The 20,028-nt window shown below is 40.3% G+C and overlaps 2 protein-coding genes across 6 annotated transcripts in view; one reads left to right on the top strand and one right to left on the bottom strand.

Moving 5' to 3' along the window:
• The window catches only part of MON2 (MON2 homolog, regulator of endosome-to-Golgi trafficking), a 105,828-nt gene extending 89,218 nt beyond the window's left edge, over positions 1–16,610 (top strand). For 3 of the 4 annotated variants that reach the window (XM_053977989.1, XM_053977988.1, XM_053977987.1), the window contains one exon: positions 15,652–16,610. In XM_053977989.1, coding sequence (XP_053833964.1) covers positions 15,652–15,711 — 60 coding nt within the window. In that variant the 3' untranslated portion in view covers positions 15,712–16,610. Of the gene's footprint in view, positions 1–13,220; positions 13,303–15,651 lie in introns of those variants that run through there. The other variant, XM_053977990.1, reaches the window with a different exon arrangement.
• The window catches only part of PPM1H (protein phosphatase, Mg2+/Mn2+ dependent 1H), a 133,197-nt gene continuing 121,742 nt past the window's right edge, over positions 8,574–20,028 (bottom strand). The window contains exons 9-10 of one of the 2 annotated variants that reach the window (XM_053977996.1): positions 19,379–19,530; positions 13,190–13,416 (exon numbers count right to left, since the gene is read on the bottom strand). In XM_053977996.1, coding sequence (XP_053833971.1) covers positions 13,269–13,416; positions 19,379–19,530 — 300 coding nt within the window. In that variant the 3' untranslated portion in view covers positions 13,190–13,268. Of the gene's footprint in view, positions 13,417–19,378; positions 19,531–20,028 lie in introns of both variants that reach the window. The other variant, XM_053977997.1, reaches the window with a different exon arrangement.

Raw genomic sequence — 20,028 nt, 5'->3', positions numbered from 1 at the left:
GGCTTTTCCTGGTCATGCCACATAATCCAAGCCCAGCAAACCCCCAGGCAGTGTCCTTTCTTAACCTGCGGGTACTTGCAAGAGACTTGCAACACCAGTTTTTGTTGTGTTTAGTATGCAACTATATAAGAGTGGCTTTAATCACAGCCTTGGGCAGTCAGTGATTTCCTTCTAGTGTTTTCCAAGAGAAGTCTGCTTCTGGTCTTCTTTGTTGGGATCATAAGCAGGAGTGGGAGTGGGTTGATCCAGAGCTGGGGAGGTCAAGAAGCATCAAAGGAAGGGAATGTCTCTTTCCATGTCTTAATGGTAAACACATTGGCACTTGAGCACATTTGTCTGCAGATTGCTCTTGCAGTAATTAAAGACACCTTTTCATGAAAACAGTTCTTAAAAGTTAAAAAAAATGAAGGAGGACAATGTGTAAAACAGCACCTTGTAGGGCTCATCAGTTATTAGCATTTTTTTCAAAGATTCTGTCCTCTTACATTATCTGTCTCTTGTTAAGCAGAAATATTTTTGTGAATGTGGTAACTGAGATTTTTTTCCTTAACCAAAAAAACCCAAGAACCCTATGTATGTTCTGTATGTTCTAGATCTGTATGTTCTGTATGTTCTAGATTCTAGTCCTGTATTGCTAGTGCTTCAGCAGTAAACAAGTCACATCATAGTTTAGATCCTGAGATGCCAATTAAGCATCTAACCTGCAACATTCATTTACATCTGTGTGCCATTGTGTCAAGGGTTAGAATAAGTCCGTGGTAAATTAAGGGATAGGCAAAAAAAAAAAAAAAAAAAGACAAACCATTTGTTAAAAAGCAGTCATTTCTTCCAAAGTGTTTGTGACATCTGTGCTGTTGAGGAAGGTTATTTTTAATTTTCCAGAAGCAAATTTGAACCCATCCAGAATGGGATTTAAGTGAGAAGAAATACATAGCATTATTTTGGGATGAACAAAGATGCAGGTCAGTACTCTGAAGGTTTATTTTATTTTTTAGGAGACTTTTGTCATGGGTAAAAACAGTGTGAGGAAACATTTTAGTGTGCTACTCATAGATTATTTTTTTCCCTGTAGATTTGAATTTAAGCAGAGTAATACTGCACATAATTTATAAAATTCTCCTGAAGTATCTGTAGTGTGCTATAGGGAACAACACAAGATTGATGGCAAGACAAGAAGACGGGAAGAAGATGCTCAGGCTGACATAAAATTTTCTGTATTCTTCAAACATGGGCTTCAGCTTTCTTCTATTCGTATGGGATTTGAGGGTTGGTTGTATGGGTACCATTGGTCCTTCAAATCTTTTAGTGAGATTTATAGCTGCTTGTGCATGTATTCTCGATCTCTTGACAATGTGTATAAGATTTATGTGGAAGCTTTACATACATCCTAATTTATTCTATTGTCCTAGTTTTTTCACTTCTTAAAATTACTGTTATTATTTTATATTTTGAAGGTCTGAAATACTGTTTCCCATTTTTTCCCCTATTGTATGGAGATTAAGTAGACTGTCTTAGTTTCAGGTCAGATAGCATGTCACCAGGACAGCAAAATGACTGTAAGCATTCACCCCCCATGCATGAAATCCCAACCTGCAGCATTTCTGTCTCTCACCTTGAAAAGATGATTTACTGAGATCTTTGTAGATGGGCTTTAAAGCTGGGCATAATCCAGTGGTGAATGAAATGCAGAGCCATACAAATCAGTGACATTTAACCCCACCACACGTCAGTCCAGGTGGTGAGAGAAATTGGTAAGAACTGTTTCCAGCCCATTTTCCTGGTTAGTGCTCCTAAGCACACACCTCCTGTGTTATTTCTGTGCAGGTGCACACACTTGTGCAAACACACTTTATTCTGTATTCAAATTTTCTAGTTCAGGTAAACTTTTAAAGCACTTGAATTTCATTTCACACTCCTCTTAAAAACAGTTGTTATTTCTGGAGAGAGAGAGTAGTCACCTTTCCCTTTGCCTTTCATCCTTTCTCCTCTTATTTGTATGAAGAAATTCTATCACTCAGTTGTGACATTTCAGTAATGGATGCTACACCTATTTTAACCGAAAGCATATTCTTCTGAAATAAAGCCTAGATATATTTACTTGTCAACAGATACGCTCTATAACTTTCATAAAGAGGACTGAATGATAAAAATAGTAAAATATGTGAAGCGTTTAGGTGTTTCTGAAATCTATCCTTAAAAAGAGCAAGAGCCAGCAATCCCTTGTGCCAACTTCTTTTATCTCTTGCAAAGCTATTTCTCATTTACTGGTATGCTTAACAATTCCATTCACAGTGTGCTTTAGATTCCCAACAACAGAAAAAAAATACTTAAAAAACAACTTGAAAATCCAAGACCAGGCATCTGTTTCTGCACAGTTCTAAACGAAGCCTTACCATTTCTTAACTAATGAGAATCTTTTCCATGTGAAATAAATCCTTAGTTCTTAGCAGCATTAGTAATGCTTTAAAAAAAAAAAAAAAGTCTTTAAAATGGTTCAGTTGCCAACTGCCTTTGACTGTCTCAATAAGACATTGAAACAGAACTTGTGCTCTAAATTAATAAGGCCAATCACAGCCACACAAAGCCCAGAATGACCAATCATTCTTCTGGTGTCCTCGCTATCTTTACTGAGGTCAAATAAATCATTTTCGAGCTGTTAAATCAATGATCATAAATTAGAGCTCTGTTTTTACAGCACCTTGTGGGAAATTCTCATGGTTAAATTAATCTAACAGCTGCAGCAATGAGCACCTCCCATAAGATCATCTCAAAAGTTTTCCCCCCATACACCACCTTTTTTAAAAAGGGGAAAAAGAACTGAATTATTTGTTTTTACCTAGCACACAAAATGGAATCCCTCTGTCTATCCCTGCTAATTCGTGTTTCAATTGTACCCAGCTGTTTAAATTGCACTGTGCAGAGATTGCCTTGATCCCCAGGTGCTGGTACTCCATCTGTGCTGTTCTGAGAGACTATTTACAGCCGAGGTTAGGCCAGTGATTGCAGGGATGGAAAACTCATTTCTCAGCCTGGCTTTTATTTACACTCTTATTAAAGATCCTTTCACTCATGTTGGAATGGCAGCTAGTGGCTGCAGTAAGCGCTTGGCATCGAGCCAAGCAGCGAAATTACCATGTCGATGAAAGATAGCCTGCTTCCATATTAACCTTTCACTGTTCCCCCTTTCCATCTATATTTGCATGAAGAAGAATGATTATTGAAAGAGATAGGGGGACAAAGGGATGAGAGAATCCTTGTCAACTAAGCTTTTCAAGGGATAAACCAATGATTTGTGACCAATTTTGAAAAATCTTTACTGCCTTAATAATTTCCTACTCCTTTCCCTTAGTTTCTATTAAGAGTTTATTTTCACATGAAGCAACAGAGCTGCTCATGCTCTGCTCACATCCTTCCCCCACTGCTACCCCTGTGAACATGACCCTGGGTATGTCTGCAATGTTGAGGTTTCTACTTCAGCCCCAATGCAGGTCACACAGAGCCACAGCAACACCCTCAAAGCATTTTTCTCCTACAAATATGCCTCCTGGAAATGAATCACCTCCTTGGGAGCAAGCAGCTCATTGCACAAAGCATGTTATGTTTTGGGGGGAGGGCAAGGGGAGAGTGTCTGGGGGAGGCTGGCAGGCAATCATCACACTATGGCCCTAGATGCATTTAAAGAAAAAAACCAATAACTATTTCTCCAGAAACCTCAGCACATTTGTTTTTAAGAGCAACACAATCCACCTCAGCTGTTGCAAGACAAGCAATATTGTTAAGTGCCAACTATAGCCCAGTACAAGAAGGAGGAGACCCCCAAAACCTCAAGTCTCTCTACCAAGTTCTATTTGTGAGGCAGCCCATGACCTGAAGTGCAGAAGCTGTGCTAGTTCTTGACTGCAGGTAAAATCATGCTTTTCTCTTTTTGCCTGTTTCCAAAGCAGAAAGAGAGATGAGTTGTTGAATTTTCCATTTTCCTGAGTGGAGGAGCAGTGACTCTACTGAGAGGTTTACAAGCATTGGTGTTCATGCTCTTGAGCATTGTTTTGGGTGGTGTGCAAATAGAAGCATTCATTTCCTAGCTTAACACGGAAAAGGAAAAGGAAGAGGAAAAGGAAAAGGGAAAAAAAAAAAAAAAAAGAAGGCTATATCCTGAGGGATTTATCCCTTTACTTAGGTGTTCAAGTCATCTGTTGTTTAGCCATTGCTTAACCTTGCAGATCCTCACGAAGTGTAGGCTCAACTCACCAGGAGCCTGCTGGTTGTCAGGGGCAGGTGCTTCACTGGCCCAAGTTGTGTGACAGCCACAGTCTGCTGCATTCCCAGTAGGTGTGGAGAGAGGCAGCTTTTCAGTACAAGGTAGCTGTGGAATCCTCCAAAGAACAAGCACAATCAAGTTGTTCCCAGTTCAATTTTCAATGCTCAGTTTTGTCTCCAATGAGTATGAGAAGGTGCCTGGAGAAATGGGTGTCTTAATGCTGCATAAAGTTAGTTATTTTTTCCTATATGTACATATGTGTGTGTTTGTATGTGTATAACTACATATATCTAATTATATATATTCAGTTTTTATATTCTACAAAAGCTTATTTATTAGAACTCAGTTTGTGCCATATAGCTAACCTCAGGACTCCAGGTTTGTTGGGTGCTTTTTCCCCATTTTCTAATTGACTGAGTACCCAAGTCCCCAGCTACCAGGTTTCCTAATGAAGCCAGCACCAGGAAAACCTTGCAGGAGCAGTAGCAGAAAAGAATGACTGGGAAATTTTATATAACAATGACTATTTTTCTTTTTTTTTTTCCTTTTTTCTCTCTTTTTTTTGGCACTAAACAAACATTCCCTAAAACACCCTTCTTTAAAAAATGTAACCACAGTAGGATTTACCGTCTCAGCATTGTGTTTTATATTTTTCCCATTCACAGAATACTTATATGTCTGGACATGAAACTGAGATTGAGAGTTGTGTTTTGATTCTTGTCTGGTTCATTTAAACTGCTTCTATGCTGGTGCTCAAGCAGAGAAGGAGTAAGAATCATGTTCCAGATCTTTTAACATATTCTAAATTCCCAGATGTAAAATTCAATTGCATGAGTGTTGGCAAAAAACAAGGTCTAAGAGGGGGCGCAAAGACCAGGAAAGTAAATTTAGTTTTTTAACTGAGAGTATAGAGAACACAGTCCTCAGAAAATGAAGCATAAGAATTTTGTATTATGAGCTTGTTTGTGGAGTACCTTGATCTCAGCTAGATGAGATGCAGTTGACATTTGGCAGACAAAGCTCTAGGGAAAGCTGGCGGATGTTAAGAAATAAGACATTTGGTGCAATTAGCTGTGGTACCAACCCAGGAATGAAAGTAAACAGGCACAACATGGGGACAAGAGGATTTTTCAGAATTAAGGCCTAAACAGCTCATGGCTGCAGAAATCCCCTGCTCTTTGTACATTCCTTGGCAATTTCCTCTTTAAATAACTGGTTTGTCTGCTTCTAGATCCTGGATAACTGCAACTAGGTTTGGCTTCTCCCTGTTTCCTCTTGCCCATCCCAGTATGTGCTGTGATACTGCACTGTACCCTGAAACAGCTGCCTCAGCCCACGTCTGCCACAAAGGCTGCAGGATTAAAAATTAAACTAATACACATTTAAGAGATCTGGATGGGTAGGGTCAGTCTAAACTCTGAACAGACTGAAATGACTGCAGGGCTGTCAGCTGCTTTTACATCCTTGAGCTTTACTGAATATTTTACTGGGCAGAGAAATGGTCTCTAGGAACAATTTATGCCATTTCATAAGGTGACTGCCTAGTCATTTGTCTTCCACAGTAACTCTCATGGGAAAGCAGGATCTTTCCTTGCGGTTTTACTCATATCTTGCAGAATTTCCATATTCTTAAGTCTTACCCTTTTAAAGCAAAAATAGCAAAATTTCAGGTTTATTTGCTTAGTCCTCAGAAAGTTGTAGCAATTACAGAAATACACAATGACTATCGTATGAGAAGCTAAATGCTCTGAGCTTGCTTGACAACCTTTGAATTTTCCAGACAGCTCTTAATTTGCCAAGGAAGAGTAGTTTTCCTGAAGAATAACTGAGCCAAAGAACTGGGGTAACAATTGTCCAAAAAGCTGAGCCTTCTAAAACCAACTTAAAGACCATTAAAGTTTCCCCTTTCAAACTGGAGAATTAAAATATTACAGGCATGTAAGTTTTAATTTAGAGGTAATGAGCAATGTTAGAATAATGAAGAAACCATTTCCCCTTCCATGAGTCTTCCCTTTAGGTACTAGCATTCCTGCATTGCTGGTGATGCTCTCTCGCTGTCAGCACCTGCAGGAAGCAAGTGGTGGGAAGAGATGGATGGCCAGGGACTCAGTGGCTCATCTCAAACAGCAGTCAACTACTCCAAAATATTTTAAATGTGAGAGGGACACAGTAAGCAGAGGAAAGGAAAGAAAAATACCACCCCATAGCATAAATAAACCTAGAAGATGCTCTATTTGAGTCCAGTCTGTTGGGAAAGTCCTTGAATTACCACATACAAGCAGAACACCCAACCAACAGGCTTGTAAATCCAGGGATGACTGAGAAGCTCATGAAAAACACCAGACCATTACTCTGGTTGTGTGCCATCTTGGCAGAAGAACACTATGAGGGATTGATTTCTGTTGCTTAAGGGAATAAATACTTGTGGTCAAGATGAGGGATACTTTGACTCTCTAGAGGCTGAGAAATTATGCACTAAAACACATAAGAAAAGAATGTAATTCTAATATTGGGTGGCCTCAAATTCATGAAGGTTCAGAGATCTTATCTATCTACACATCTAAATAATCAGTCTTAAATTATTTCTTCTGCTGCAGCTACCTCCCTCTCCCATTAACATTTTGTGACAGTGTCGTGGACTATTGCTACAGCTTCAAATTTATGATTAATTATTCTCAAATTATTAAGAGTCTCCAAAATAATGGGTCTTCATCTACCTGTAGACACATTTTGTCTACCTTCATCAAACTTTTTTGTAACAATCTCACCCTCAAAGCACCATTTCCCCTGAAATTATTTTAACATCCCCAAAAAGTTATGGCATCCTTCGTTTTGCAAAGTGGAGGATTTTTTTAAAAAAAAAACCTTCATCCTTCCTCCTAACAAGAACAGGATGTGAAAAAACCTTGATTGATATAAACCTTCCTGAAAAGCATGAGAGAAACTCTGAAATCAGTAAAAGCCACTGTATAAAAGCATAAAGAAGTCAACTTTCTGTGAAAGTACATTGCTCTACCAGGATACATTAAGAAGACAAAATTTCAGGCCATGGTTTTACAGAAACTACAAAATACATTAAATTACTGGGATTGTTCCCTTATGTCACTTTAGTTAACTGGGCACATTCAGTAGGATACATGAATGGATTATTTGGCAAAGCACTGACTTACTGCCTATATAATTACAGAAACTGATGTCCAAATTTTAAGAGTTGTATGAATCACCTAAAAAAAATTAAAATAAGAAGCCTTACTTGATCTACAAGCTTACAGAATTTATGGCATAGGAAATGCAAAAGGATGATGTAGAATAAGGTCCTTTAGGTTCAGTTGGTTTGCAAGAGTTCCCTGTCACTGCATGCTACCAGCATTTATTATTCAGCTGACACCAGCAAGCCAGGCAAAGCTGTGCTGAAGTTTTATTTGCACAGCAATTTTAAACTTGACACTGAGGTCGGACTGCAGTAATAAACTGTAGGACTTAAGGGAAGAGTGGTGAAGCAAGAGTGAAAGTAAGTAACACATTGCCTCTCTCTGCACTCTCCACTGTGCTCAGTGGATATAACGGGCACCTGCAGCACTTTAAAAACCACAGTAGCACTAGAACAGATGTTTTCAGTGCTCTTCTAATAAGCACGAGGTGAAATAGGAAGCAGGAGAACCACTTGTGCTACAATGCAATATTTCAAAATATAATGAGTAGATACATGCCCAGCTCTCATTCTCTTGCTGGCAACCCAGGTGGGCATTGCCTGTGGCTGTGCTGGCACAGGGCAAGGCCAGTGTCAGTTCCTGCATTTTCAGTTCCTGCAAAAGCACCTTTGGTTACTAAATAACTGTGAGAGCTTGCTTCAGTGTAAGCCATGATTTCACCCTTACTTGAACATAAACTCAGAGCAGAGTTTAAGATAGTGATTCCTAAGGAACCGAGGATGAGGGAAAACTTACTCCAGCTATGTTGTCATTTCCAAAATTACATCCAATGCCTCAGAGAGCTGGTACTGGATCACTTTGCACAGCTCTTCACTGAGTCAGAACATGGCAACTGGCAGTGTGAGTGATGAATCGTGATCTGATGGCAGCACAAAGCTGTCACAGCTACCTTACAGCTGAACTCTTCCAGATTAACCCATCCACTAATGCACCTCAAAGGAATTTACTTCACTAACCCAAGAGTCAGACCTTTTGTCAGTGAATCATCAGTTCCCTTGTAAAGCAGTGTGCTACTTGTCCACATTGCACAATTAGTAATACACATAAAAAGACTCAGAGAATGTTCATGACAAAGGCAGAATAAAAATGACTATACATCTAAATGGATTATATAATATATAATTTAAAATTTTATTTTAAAACTTTGCACATACACTTCTTCAGTATCCTCCTCTTTTGTTCATTGCACTGAAAAGTTTCAAAAACACAAAATATATCCCTTTACTAAACATTTTTTGTTCTTAGGTTACAAAAAGATTAACATTTCACAGTCACAAAGCAGAAGTACATTGGTCCAAGACATCTTCCTCCAGCAGGTCCTCCTTTCTTCAGGACATGTAAACCCTAGACAGTTGTACAGATCTCAAGATATTAAGATGAACTGCCCATTGAAGGAAAGATAAATATGGCAGGTATTAAAAAAAATCAAAGTTAGACACCTATGAAAGAACACCAACAGCAAGGGATTAAAAAAAAAGAAAACAGAATGAGCATGGAGGTGGAGAAGGGCATCCTCCTTCAAGTACATCACAGGTAGAAATACAGCAGCACAGTTACAGCATCATTCAGTCACTCTCTCTGAAAGCCACATCACCGAGTCTTCATCTAGGACACATGGAGGAAAACTACTTACATACCTAAAATGGCTAGGAGGAACAATAGTTTCACACAGTTTGCCATTCATGTTTGATAGAAAAATGCTAAAAGTATTAGTACATAAAATGTAAAATAAAAGGAAAACACCAAGGCTGGAAGAAACACAGCAAATTTGCTCGAAGCATGTAGTGTTCTTTAAAAACCTAGCAGAAGTTCAGAGCCAAAATCTGCCCAAACATCAAGAGCAGTTTTTCAGAAACATCCTGGAGGGACAGAGTTGACAGTACCTCACAAAACCTCTTGTCATATTTAAACATAGAAGTAACTGCAAATAGAAATACGCTATTAACAGCAGATTATGACCACTTCTCATTTAGTCTGTTAGCCCTGTTGTTTCTTAGAATTTATTTAAAATTCTCCAGTGTGAGGCCACTGAACAGCAGCCCTCCCAGACAATACACTTTTGTGTTCATGAAGGAAGCAGTATTGTCTTAATGAAGGAAGCAGTATTGTCTTAATGCACCAAAAGATGGTTGTGTGATACATAATCTAGTATAAATTAAATTTCTAACCACCTTCTTCATAAAATTAGAGAAAGAAAATTTTAGGCTGTAGTGCAAGAGAAAAATATCTGAAATGGCTGTTCTACTTTCTGCAACAGTATTTTTGGGAGAATGGTAAAAACTTCTTGTTTTCTAGAAATGGGACTGGACTAGGCAGCAGAAGATAGTGCTACACTGCAGCTAACTGGAACTCCTTTACTGGCATCTTTCTCTGCCATTATCCAAGGAAGGACAAGAATTTGCCCAACTTTCTAAGCAGTGCCTATGCACAGGCCAGGCAGAGCATGTGTGCAGTAGCAGTTTTGGATACCAAGGGAACTTGACTGGCAAAAAGCCAGAGCACCGCTGGCCTCAGGCAGTAACTAAGATGACATACCAGGGATCTAAAATTTGGACTTGGTGCCTAACTTGCTCCAGTTTGAGGACACAAGCTGTCTGCTCCTAACTTAGGAGCTTCACTGAGCACTAGAGCAGCTGCAAGTCTGAACATGGCAGTACCCATCCTGCATCTGAAAAATGGCATTGCGCACCAGGTATCCTCTCTGCCATCAGTGTTTTCTAATGCTGTGCAATGCAAAGTAATTCAGCCTTTGAAGGGAATTGAAAGTGCTTTTAATTATTCTTGCTTCTCACATACTTCCCCAATAAATGACTCTTGCCTGCTGTTTCTGTGAGCCTTAGGTGTATATATGTATTAATACTATGCCTTGAAGCAGAGCATGACCCCAGCTCAGGTATGCAAGAACCTTCTACTGAAAGCAGGTAAAAGTGAAAGCCCAAGTACAATGCATGGATCAGAGATGTGCCAGACACTCCAGGGAGGCAAGCACCTAAATATGTAACAGATACTTTGCAAAAAAGCAAAACAAAAAGCATCACAGCATAATATCAGTCACATACATGTGAGTATAAAACCTTTTACTAAAGTTCTCAGAATTCATTAATTGATACTAATTGTTGATACCGTATTTCTGCCCTTTCTGGGAGAGGGGCTGACAATGAACGTAACTCAGCCTGGGCCCAGTTGCTGCAGAGAAGCTCCTGACTGATGGCAATGCCTCAGATGAACAACAAACACTGTGCAGGCTGATTCACCAGCCCACCAGATCATGCTCTGAGAAGTCACCTGCCAGTTTGCTCCCACCAAGTCATGCAGTCTGCTAACCCATCTCTTCAGGGGTACATTTAAACGAACCCCTGAATGAGAAGGTACCTTTTCCATTGCCATTGAAATTTCACTTTCAAGTTTTGGCAAATGCTACACTGGAAATCTATTTCCACCACATTGCACTCAGTGGTTTTATAGCAACCGGTATGTGCGTTGACACCGTGTTACCAAATGAAGACCAACAGTGCATAAGCACTGAAATATCTGACCTGGGCTTGTAGCTGGTACCAGCAAGCACCAGTGTCTTTGCTGTTCAGATGATTTCACCAGCACTAATTTCTTCGTTAAAGAGGATCTGAATTGCTAGAGGACTACACAACTGCATTTGTGAAGAGACAGGAGGAGTTACACAGAGCATGAAAAGCATGTTTACAAGTTTATTAGGCCAGAAAAAAGTGCAAGAGAAGATCTCTTGCTTAAACTTTAAAACGTATGAGGGGCCATGTGAAAAATATTCTAGACTCCAAGCCTCTCTTTTCACCCAAATGCACACAGAAAAAGAGGTAAAGAGAAAAAAAAATCAGGAAAGAAATAATGAAAACACATAATCAGATATGCCATTGATTTATACTGAAGCTCTAGACTATAAAACATTCACGTTCTGTACAGCTTTATCACATGAGGCACTGGGGAACTTGTGGAACAGTTTTCAGGCCAGAATCATGCAGTTTGCTGCAATGCTTGAGCTGTTCCACTCTCCACATTGCCTGCTTTCATCCTGAAACTCTTCTGGGTCTAGAGATTTGGAGCAAGAGTAGTTTAAATCCACCAAATTGTACTTCCAGATGCAGTCAAATACAGCATTTGGGCAGCTGCACTGCACTCAGGCTGCGCTGTGTTTACAAAGCACATCATAAATTACAGAACTGGCAGGCTCTGGGCCACACCTGTTCAGGAGAAAGCCTGCAAAGGGGACAGCATCTCTTTCTCTTTTGGAAAGGACACAACATTTGTGAGCTCCCTAGTCAGTGCCCTACAGTGATGTCAGCTCCCTGTCTTTTTTCTTATCTAAGAAGTACAAACCAGATGAACAGCTCCACACCAATGTGGTCTGGGCACAAATCAGGTGGAAGTTGGCTCCCCAGCCAATATACCTGCCTGCATGCTAGAACTTTCTGATTTTGTTTTCTCTTCAATTCCTGCCAATGAAGTAAGAGAGCTGCCTGTGTGGACTAGGCAGCCAGGTTACACTGCAGACTTGCTCACTTGTTTCTCTCCTGGTTTTCATATAAAAAATGTTTTACACAAATTTTCTTGATTTAAATTATCACTGCTAAGAAAAGAGCCAAAGCAAGCCAAGGGCTTGTATCTATCACAGTCATCTTGTGATCCTTGTGTACAATTCTCAGTGCCAAGAGGACAGAAAGTTTTAAGCTGTCCCCTTCTGATCACCGCAGTCAAGCAGGCGAAGGTATACTGAATAATAAACGAGGCAGGAAGAACTGAAACACCTTTGAAATAGATCACTATCTGTGTATCCAAATTGCTAATGAGAACAATTCCACTACTTCAAGTAGAAGTCCAACTGAAAACACACTCAGGAGCCCAAACAAATTTACTAAATCTCAACTGATGGAAAAATTTCATGGTCAGGGATCCTTTCAGCAGGATAAAGCAGGCAGAACCATCCAATGAATGTAAATATCTGATCCCAAAGAAACCATGGCCTCCAGGTAAACATCACATAAAGCTGAGTTTGCATGCTCTGTATAATCATGGTATACACACAACAAGAAATCTTGACAAGTAACTCCTTATCCCAGAATAAATTCTGCCATACAGGACTGTGACCTATTTCTCTTGGTAAACTTTGCAGGTGACTGTTTTTAGCTGCAGTAAACAGGCATAGTTACGCTGAAACCAATTTCAGTTTTCCTACTAAAACACAGGAGGTATAGTCTACTGAAGAAGAGACAGGAGAGGAAAATGGGGCTCAAAGGATTACACAAGTTTGAAGTTGTCCATAGATAAGTAATGAATACAACTTTCTGAAAGAAAACTCTTGAGTCTCATATATGTATATCTATATGCTTAAATGAGATGTGACCCAAGTCCCCTTCTGAATATTTGGGGGTAGATTTCAGGAGCCTCCTTGGCGTCTGATATCCACTTCTACTTTCACAACTGAAATGGCTCTTCCAAGCTACATGGCAAACTGAGAAAAAAAATTAATTCCCCACCCCATCTAGAGGGATGACAGAATTCATAATATGCTAGCAGCATTTAAATCCCATTCCTGTTAAGCACCAAAACCATTTCTGTAGGGAAACTGGAATCTTAAGGGTTATCTTTAATCATATACAGTATATGTGCAGAACCCTACCTTTTGGGCAGAAAAATACTCCTCCAGCATTAGTTTTGACTAGATTATATCAATTGGAAGTGTCCTGGTCAGACCACCAAAAACCTATTGTCTCTTACAGGCCCTTCCCAAAAAGATCCCCATCCTATAACAACTCTTGGTGCTCCTCTCATGACTGTTTGTTCCCATGGATCAAAGGGATGACGTAGACAGAGATGTCGTCTCCAGAGCCCAGCCTGTCGTTGGATATCCGCCAGCCCCGGTCCTTCAGCACTCCCCTGGCTCGCATCACCAGGTCCTGCGCCGCCAGCGTGTACCTGTGGAAAAGACACAGTACAGCCAGGGAGGGTTGTCTCCATGAGCAAAGTGGGTTTGCACAGCCTGCTGCCTGCCAGATTTTATGTTGTGACCTACCAAGACATGCTTCCCAGTGTTTTAGAAGCAGGCAGGAGAAACACAAATTATGGCATATGCACAAAGCAACTCCTTCCAGTTCAGTAACAGTTCCTGAATAAGAATGTAAAGCTATTTGACAGGCACCACTTGATCAAAAGTCACTGGCCATTCTAAGTGCCTGGCTTCAGCAAAATATTAAACACACTTGTCTTAACAAATTTGCTTTCTAGTAGTAGTCTGAAAAATTAAGGACCCCAATAACACTACTTGTTGAAAACTACACACTTGTTCACTGACTCACCTGAAGTGCTCAACTAAACATGCCTCAACTATTTCAGAAATGAACTGTAACAAAGAAAGTAATTTGATAGCAAGTAAAAGACCATAAAAATAAAATCCAAATTTCACTTAAAGACTAACTTGTCTTGGTCTGTTTTCTGGACCATAGGAATGACTTCTAAATCTTTTATTCTGAAACTAGAAAAAGAAACTTACAGTTAATATGATCAAATTAACAGAGTCCCACAGTTCTTTCACATTTATGAGTTCAGTGAAAACTGCATGAATGCAAGTGGTCAAGTGCTTAATTTAGTGAAATACCAAGTCTCACATTGCTCCAGCCTGTGCTGGGCTGAGTGGCATTGGATTTATGGGAGTTATTTTTCTGTCCTGAAAAACTACCACATGCTACTTGGGGGCAGAAGGGTATCAAAGTCCAAAAGGTGTATAGACAGTGCTCTGTCATGTTCTCCCTTACTGCTTTATCTGCTGTTACTACATCAACACATCTGTGTACTCACAAGTTTCCTCTGAAAGCAATCTCATTATGGGTGAACAGTGACTGTCATGTGTTTTACTTCATCAGCCCAACACCCGGCCAAGAGGTTTTGAATTTGATCGGGCGGAGGTAAGCTTGTCTATGATTTGTTAATGAAAATTAACTGAATAGTTTAAAGAATGACAAAAAAAAAAAAAAAAATCACCAGTCTGCATGGTTTTTATTAAAAGTGTGAATATCAACCTCCAAGATGATGCAGGGCTCTATGAAGCCACACACAGAGGCCTCTAGAACTAAAGCACACCTCTGTGTTTCCAAAACCAGAAGGGACAAGAAGGGTTTGCATTTCAATACCCCCTTTTCTAGGGAGGATCCATGACCAGAAATGATCTGCTCAGATCTTATCTGTAGAAAGGAAAAGAACAATATCTCTGTTGATCAGAAGCACTGTGCGTGTATTTAAGTTTAGCAATTACCCAGGACTCTTCTAACCTTAGAACTTTTCACCACAGAATTCCTTATTAAGTTGTAATTTCTATCATAGAGACTTTACTCAGTCTCTGGGGATAAAAGAAGAAAAAAAACCACCCCAATTGTGTTCTGTGCCTAGAGTTTTGATGCCTTGAACTCAGAGGACTCCTTTGAATCAAGAGTAGGTATATTTGCTCTACTAGAAAGATTTCTTCAGTGCAAATGAACCAACACTTGACTACTCAAAATGTTTGATGCTGAATTCAAATAATGTTGTACAGCTGCAATGCACCCACTGTTCCTAATGGTACTGAGTGATAAAATTTCCATGCCTCACCAGTTTTGACAAGTGATTTACTTTAGCAGTAAAAGAAGGGCACAAAGACATGAAATGTAACACACATGCTTGCATACACACATGCACTGTCCGCATGTTCTGAGATCAGTCTGTGCCATAACCTCAAGCTAGAACATCAGGATGTAACAAGAAGCACTGCCCTTACTGTCCTAATGCAACATGAAATAGTGTTTTCTAAGAGGAAAAAACCCAAACATACATACTTGCACTCCTCAGTTCTCAAATCAGATGCCGGGCAAGGGAACAAAAGGACTCCACATGGCAAGCAAGAAACTGAAATATTTATTCACAGCATGTCTGATGCTGAGTGAATTTTGGCAAGAACATATTTCCCAAAGATTTCTCAGCTATTGTCAGAATTTAAGAAACACCCATCATTCTGCAAGAAAATTTTGCCTTCCTGCTTTTTCTAATTAACAAGGACTCTCCACATCTAAGGAGTACAAAGGAATGAGTATTGCTTTTGATTGTATTTGGCTTTTGCTGCTGAATGTTTGGAGAGGAGAAGATAAAAAAAGGAATTTTAATAAACAAGGAATTCTCTTGCAGATAAACCATGAAATACTCAAGAAAACCAGCACAATGAAGCAAAGAAAAAGGAACAGGTGAAGGCAGTAGTGAAGTATTCCTCTCCTGTGTAGAGCTGAATTGAAGCAATGCTGTTCAACTTGGCACTAGAAGAGATAGGGTGAGTCTCTTGTACCTGGAGATGAATAGCAGCAGCAATCCATTACCGAACGTTTTATTCTCCAGTGCTGTGAAATTGGGATTCAGCTGTCGAGACAGCATTAGAGAACTGCTGAAGTAGTTTTAAAGTATCCACTTCCTCCTAATGAATAGCCTTGCTGGAATACAACTTTTGTGTTTTGCGAATAAATATATGGAGGTTTTTTTCTTATGCCAAAGCTTTCTGTATTGATCAGTGAAAGTACTGAAGGAGAAACAGTGACAGTGGGGGAATCATGCTGCTGTCTGAGCAGCTTCTTATCTCCTCACACCCAGCAGAGGTGGAGGAGCTCCTCAGCATCCTCATAAATCTCTAGTGAGTGTGAGAGGGAAAATGAGGGGACAATAAATGACAAAAGGAAGGATGAGAAATAAAAGATTCCCAAGGTTGGGAGTAAATGTGCATACATGCAGCTGAAGGAAGTTGACAAAGAGTCACAGTTCTCCATCTTCATACCTCTTCAGAGAGCTGATGTATGGACAGCACCAGTGGCACTGCCCCTGTCCTTCGCTAGGAGCCCCGTAATGCTCATCTGCCACAATACCCATAAGAAATGAGCTGGCTAAGAAATCCTGCTCCATCCCAGCCTCTTCATCACAGCCCTCACACGGGAACTGTTCTATAAACAAGTGTGTGCCCAAACCCCCTGAGGCTGCATCTGCATGGCTGGATGAAGAGAGACCTGAGGACTTTTCTCTCCCTGCATTTGGAGACATCCAGGCACATGCTATGTTTGATAGAATTCAGAAATGTTTTTTATGTGGGCAATAAATACAGTAAGTACCAGCAGGAGAGAGTCCCAAGAGCATTGCTGAAGGCTGTAAGCTCTTACCGATCAGGCTATAAAGTGACTTCTAATTCAAATGGGAGGGATATTGGTCCCGCAAGGAGCTAATTATGTAACATATAAGTACTCTGCAGCTCTAAAGTCCTCTCTAGCCTTTTTTTTTTTTTTTTTTTTTCTCTTTTCTAATATGCTGCTGTCAGGAAATAAGTAGGCTATTGGGTCAGGTGGATCCAGAGGCTGCTCCACAGGTTGGCTCTCCTGAAGACCACAGCATTGCCAAACCCAGAGTGCAAGTCTCTTACATTCTGACAAGTTTTCTACATCCCTAGAGATATTTTCGAGTGATCACCTCACCACAGATTATGTCACTGCACCCATCACAGAACCTGACATTTTCTGGGATAACATTTTCTTTAAACATAACACTTATACATTGCAAAGGAGATTTTTCTTTCACTGACTAGTGAGAGGAATGAATGCAGCTTCACAGCCTGAGCTGGAATGCTACAGTAAATTCATTAGTTATACTTCATTTAGACCACTGTGATATAATTACAAAGAACCTCTCACACAGTACTTTAAAACCTTTGAATATTCTTTACAACCAAACAGCAAGAGCAATTCCACCAAGGTAATTTTCATAAATATAACTGTAAACTCTATGAGGGACTGCTGTAATTACCTTTTACATGTGGGCATGAGAAATGTCTTGCCATCACTATTTGTAAGCCTCTAAACGATCTGGCACAAAGTTGCTTAAAAGAACAAATTTATTTACAATTCAGATGTCCATTCAAAGACCAGTAGGTCAAACACCAATAAATGTGTTTGTTCTAAGTTATAAACAGCAGGCTTAGCTCTGGAATGTGTGGTACTCACACTGGCACAAACAGTGACTAATCCCCCACAATTACTAAACCAGTATGAGAAATTCTAAATAAAACCAAAGAAAATGCAATTTTCCTTTAGCGTCTCTCATTGCTCTGAGTGTTCTATAATGGATGAAATAAATCGCCTAACAAGTCAAAAAGGTTGAAGAATCCTGCTTCCTACTGCAGCAATCATGGTGGCTATCACCATCAGCTTAGTAAAGATCAAAAGGAACAAGACAGACACAACACACCCTGACTGTATTCTCAACAGATGGGACTGGTGAGGATGGAAGGCAGGGCCAACCTTTCCCAAATACTAGATGAGAATGGAGACAGAGCAGGACAGAGGTATTGCATACTACCAGGTGCCTTTGCAAAAATCTCAAGGGTGCAGGAACGAGATCAAATGCACCATAGCATTTCTGAATGGTGTTAAGGAATAACTGAAAGTCGACTGGATAGGTCATCTCCCCCTACCTTAAATTAACAGCACATCTGCATAGCACACTGCCAGATGCCGTGGAAGTGCCTTTAGCACTTCCTGATCCCAGAGAGAGGGCAGACACAGCTGCATGTTTTGCTGAAGCAGAGATGACTTGGGGCTGTCTTTCATACCACATCTCATCTTTGGCATAAGGAGACGGGCAAAGTCAAACTATGTAGTTGCAGCTTCACGATAATAATCAATCATCCATTCTCCCAATGATTGCAGCAAAACCTCTTTTTGCATTCCATATTTTTAAGTGTCAGGGCAAGAAAATACTGCTGTTATTTTGAAGGTATTCTCCCTTTAAAGGTGTCAAGGTGTCCATACCCAGTTATCTTGTTTGTTGATGAACAGGGCTGACCCTGTGAAGATGACCACTTAGAAATATGAGAAACAGCAAGCATTTTGAGATGGGTCTTAGCTATTTCTGAAATTCCACTTTCCAAAGACCAGTTGGGGATGTGTAAAATCTCTCTCCCCCGCTCTCAGCCGAGAGTGAGGGCAGAACACAGTGGTAGACGACCCTAAATTCACTAGCAACACACACTTCCCTTCCTGAACAGTCCCTAAGAACAAATAAAGCTCTTTCCACTTTCACAGTCCCATTTACAAGCAAGAGACTTCTGATCTCTGGCACAGTGTTTTAATTCACAGTGACACTGAACTCAGTAGCAGACTCACCTATGGACTCACTCAAGGCAGAAAGCCTCTAGATGGTTGTTTGGGAACTTGTTTGTTTGCTTCATGATATGTTTTAAGGACAGAAACTGATAATCTAAGATGTGATAAAGACAGAAAAAACAAGACCATGAGGTAGATTAAAATGACTAAATGAAGCAGGATCTAAATAAAGGAAATACAAGTCAGACTTTCCACTTGTTTTGTCACAACACCTGTCCTGCAGCTGGTAGCACTGAGCATCCTCTATAGAAGGTGGGTTTAAAGGTCACACCGTGACTAGGAATGAGTGGGAACCACAGTGTGCAGTATTTATATACATACACAGTGAGAGAGAGAGAGATAGGGAGATGTTGAGGATGTCCTTCTGAGAAAATCTTTAGTGTTATGGGATTGTCCAGAGGAGAGACTTGTTGCCATGTTCTTCCAAGACCCCAGCCTCCTACATTTTTCACAGGACCTCATACAGCAAACAAAATGGATCCCATGCCACAATACTGCGATCCCACACCTACTCCTTTGAAGGCAGGCATTTCTGAGTTATAAGAGAGTCCCTGCTCCAACTGCTCACATTTGCTGTAGAGGTTCCGTCCAGCCTATAAAAATGTCTTCTTGTAAGTGTTGCATATTTCCCAAATGTTATTCGTATCATACTTTCTACAAAAATATGTTACCAGAAAGTGCTCTTCTATGGAGAAGCTAGAAAATTGGGGATAAGCACGAACCTGTGGGGATCATCAGGATCACAGTTCGGTAGAAAGTTAGTGACAGCTTCTGCCACTTCTTCATTTAACAGCACATCCCAGAGTCCATCAGTAGCTAGGATCAGAACATCATCTGGCCCATGCTCGTACTGCAGGAGGTCATAGACTCGCACCTAAAAATAAAAAAAAAAAAACCAAGGCACATTCATGAAGGAGGTGATTGTCAGACCTGTTTGTGAAACATTGCTGAGGTTGGCTGTGAGTTTATCAGGTTCAGCCAGGGCACTGACATAACCTCCCATGGCACTGGTGGAGTCTGTCTCCAATTCAGCCCTCCACACAGCAACCCTTCCTGCTGCAGCTCAGCGTGGCTCAGGTGCTAACCCCAGACGGGATGGATGCAAGTGTTCCAAAACCAGGCTCAAAGGCACTGTGCTGCCTGATGCCAGAAGCACTTGAAGCCTCCTCCCTATCATTGGCAGGACTAGTCATATGGAAGCTGAATAATTTATTTGATGAATTTTTGATATTTTCTAATAAAATATTCACAAATAATTGTTTTCACTATTTGTCCTGATCCATTTAAGTCTGCCAGATTGCATGTTTGGAAATGCCTGTATGACAGCCAGCAGTGCATTCACTTTTATAAAACCTGAGGCAGCTGCTGCACT

This window comes from Vidua macroura, chromosome 5, assembly GCF_024509145.1.
Source record: "Vidua macroura isolate BioBank_ID:100142 chromosome 5, ASM2450914v1, whole genome shotgun sequence".
In the NCBI taxonomy this organism is placed as follows: domain Eukaryota; kingdom Metazoa; phylum Chordata; class Aves; order Passeriformes; family Viduidae; genus Vidua; species Vidua macroura.
This window is presented reverse-complemented; position numbering and strand designations above follow the sequence as displayed.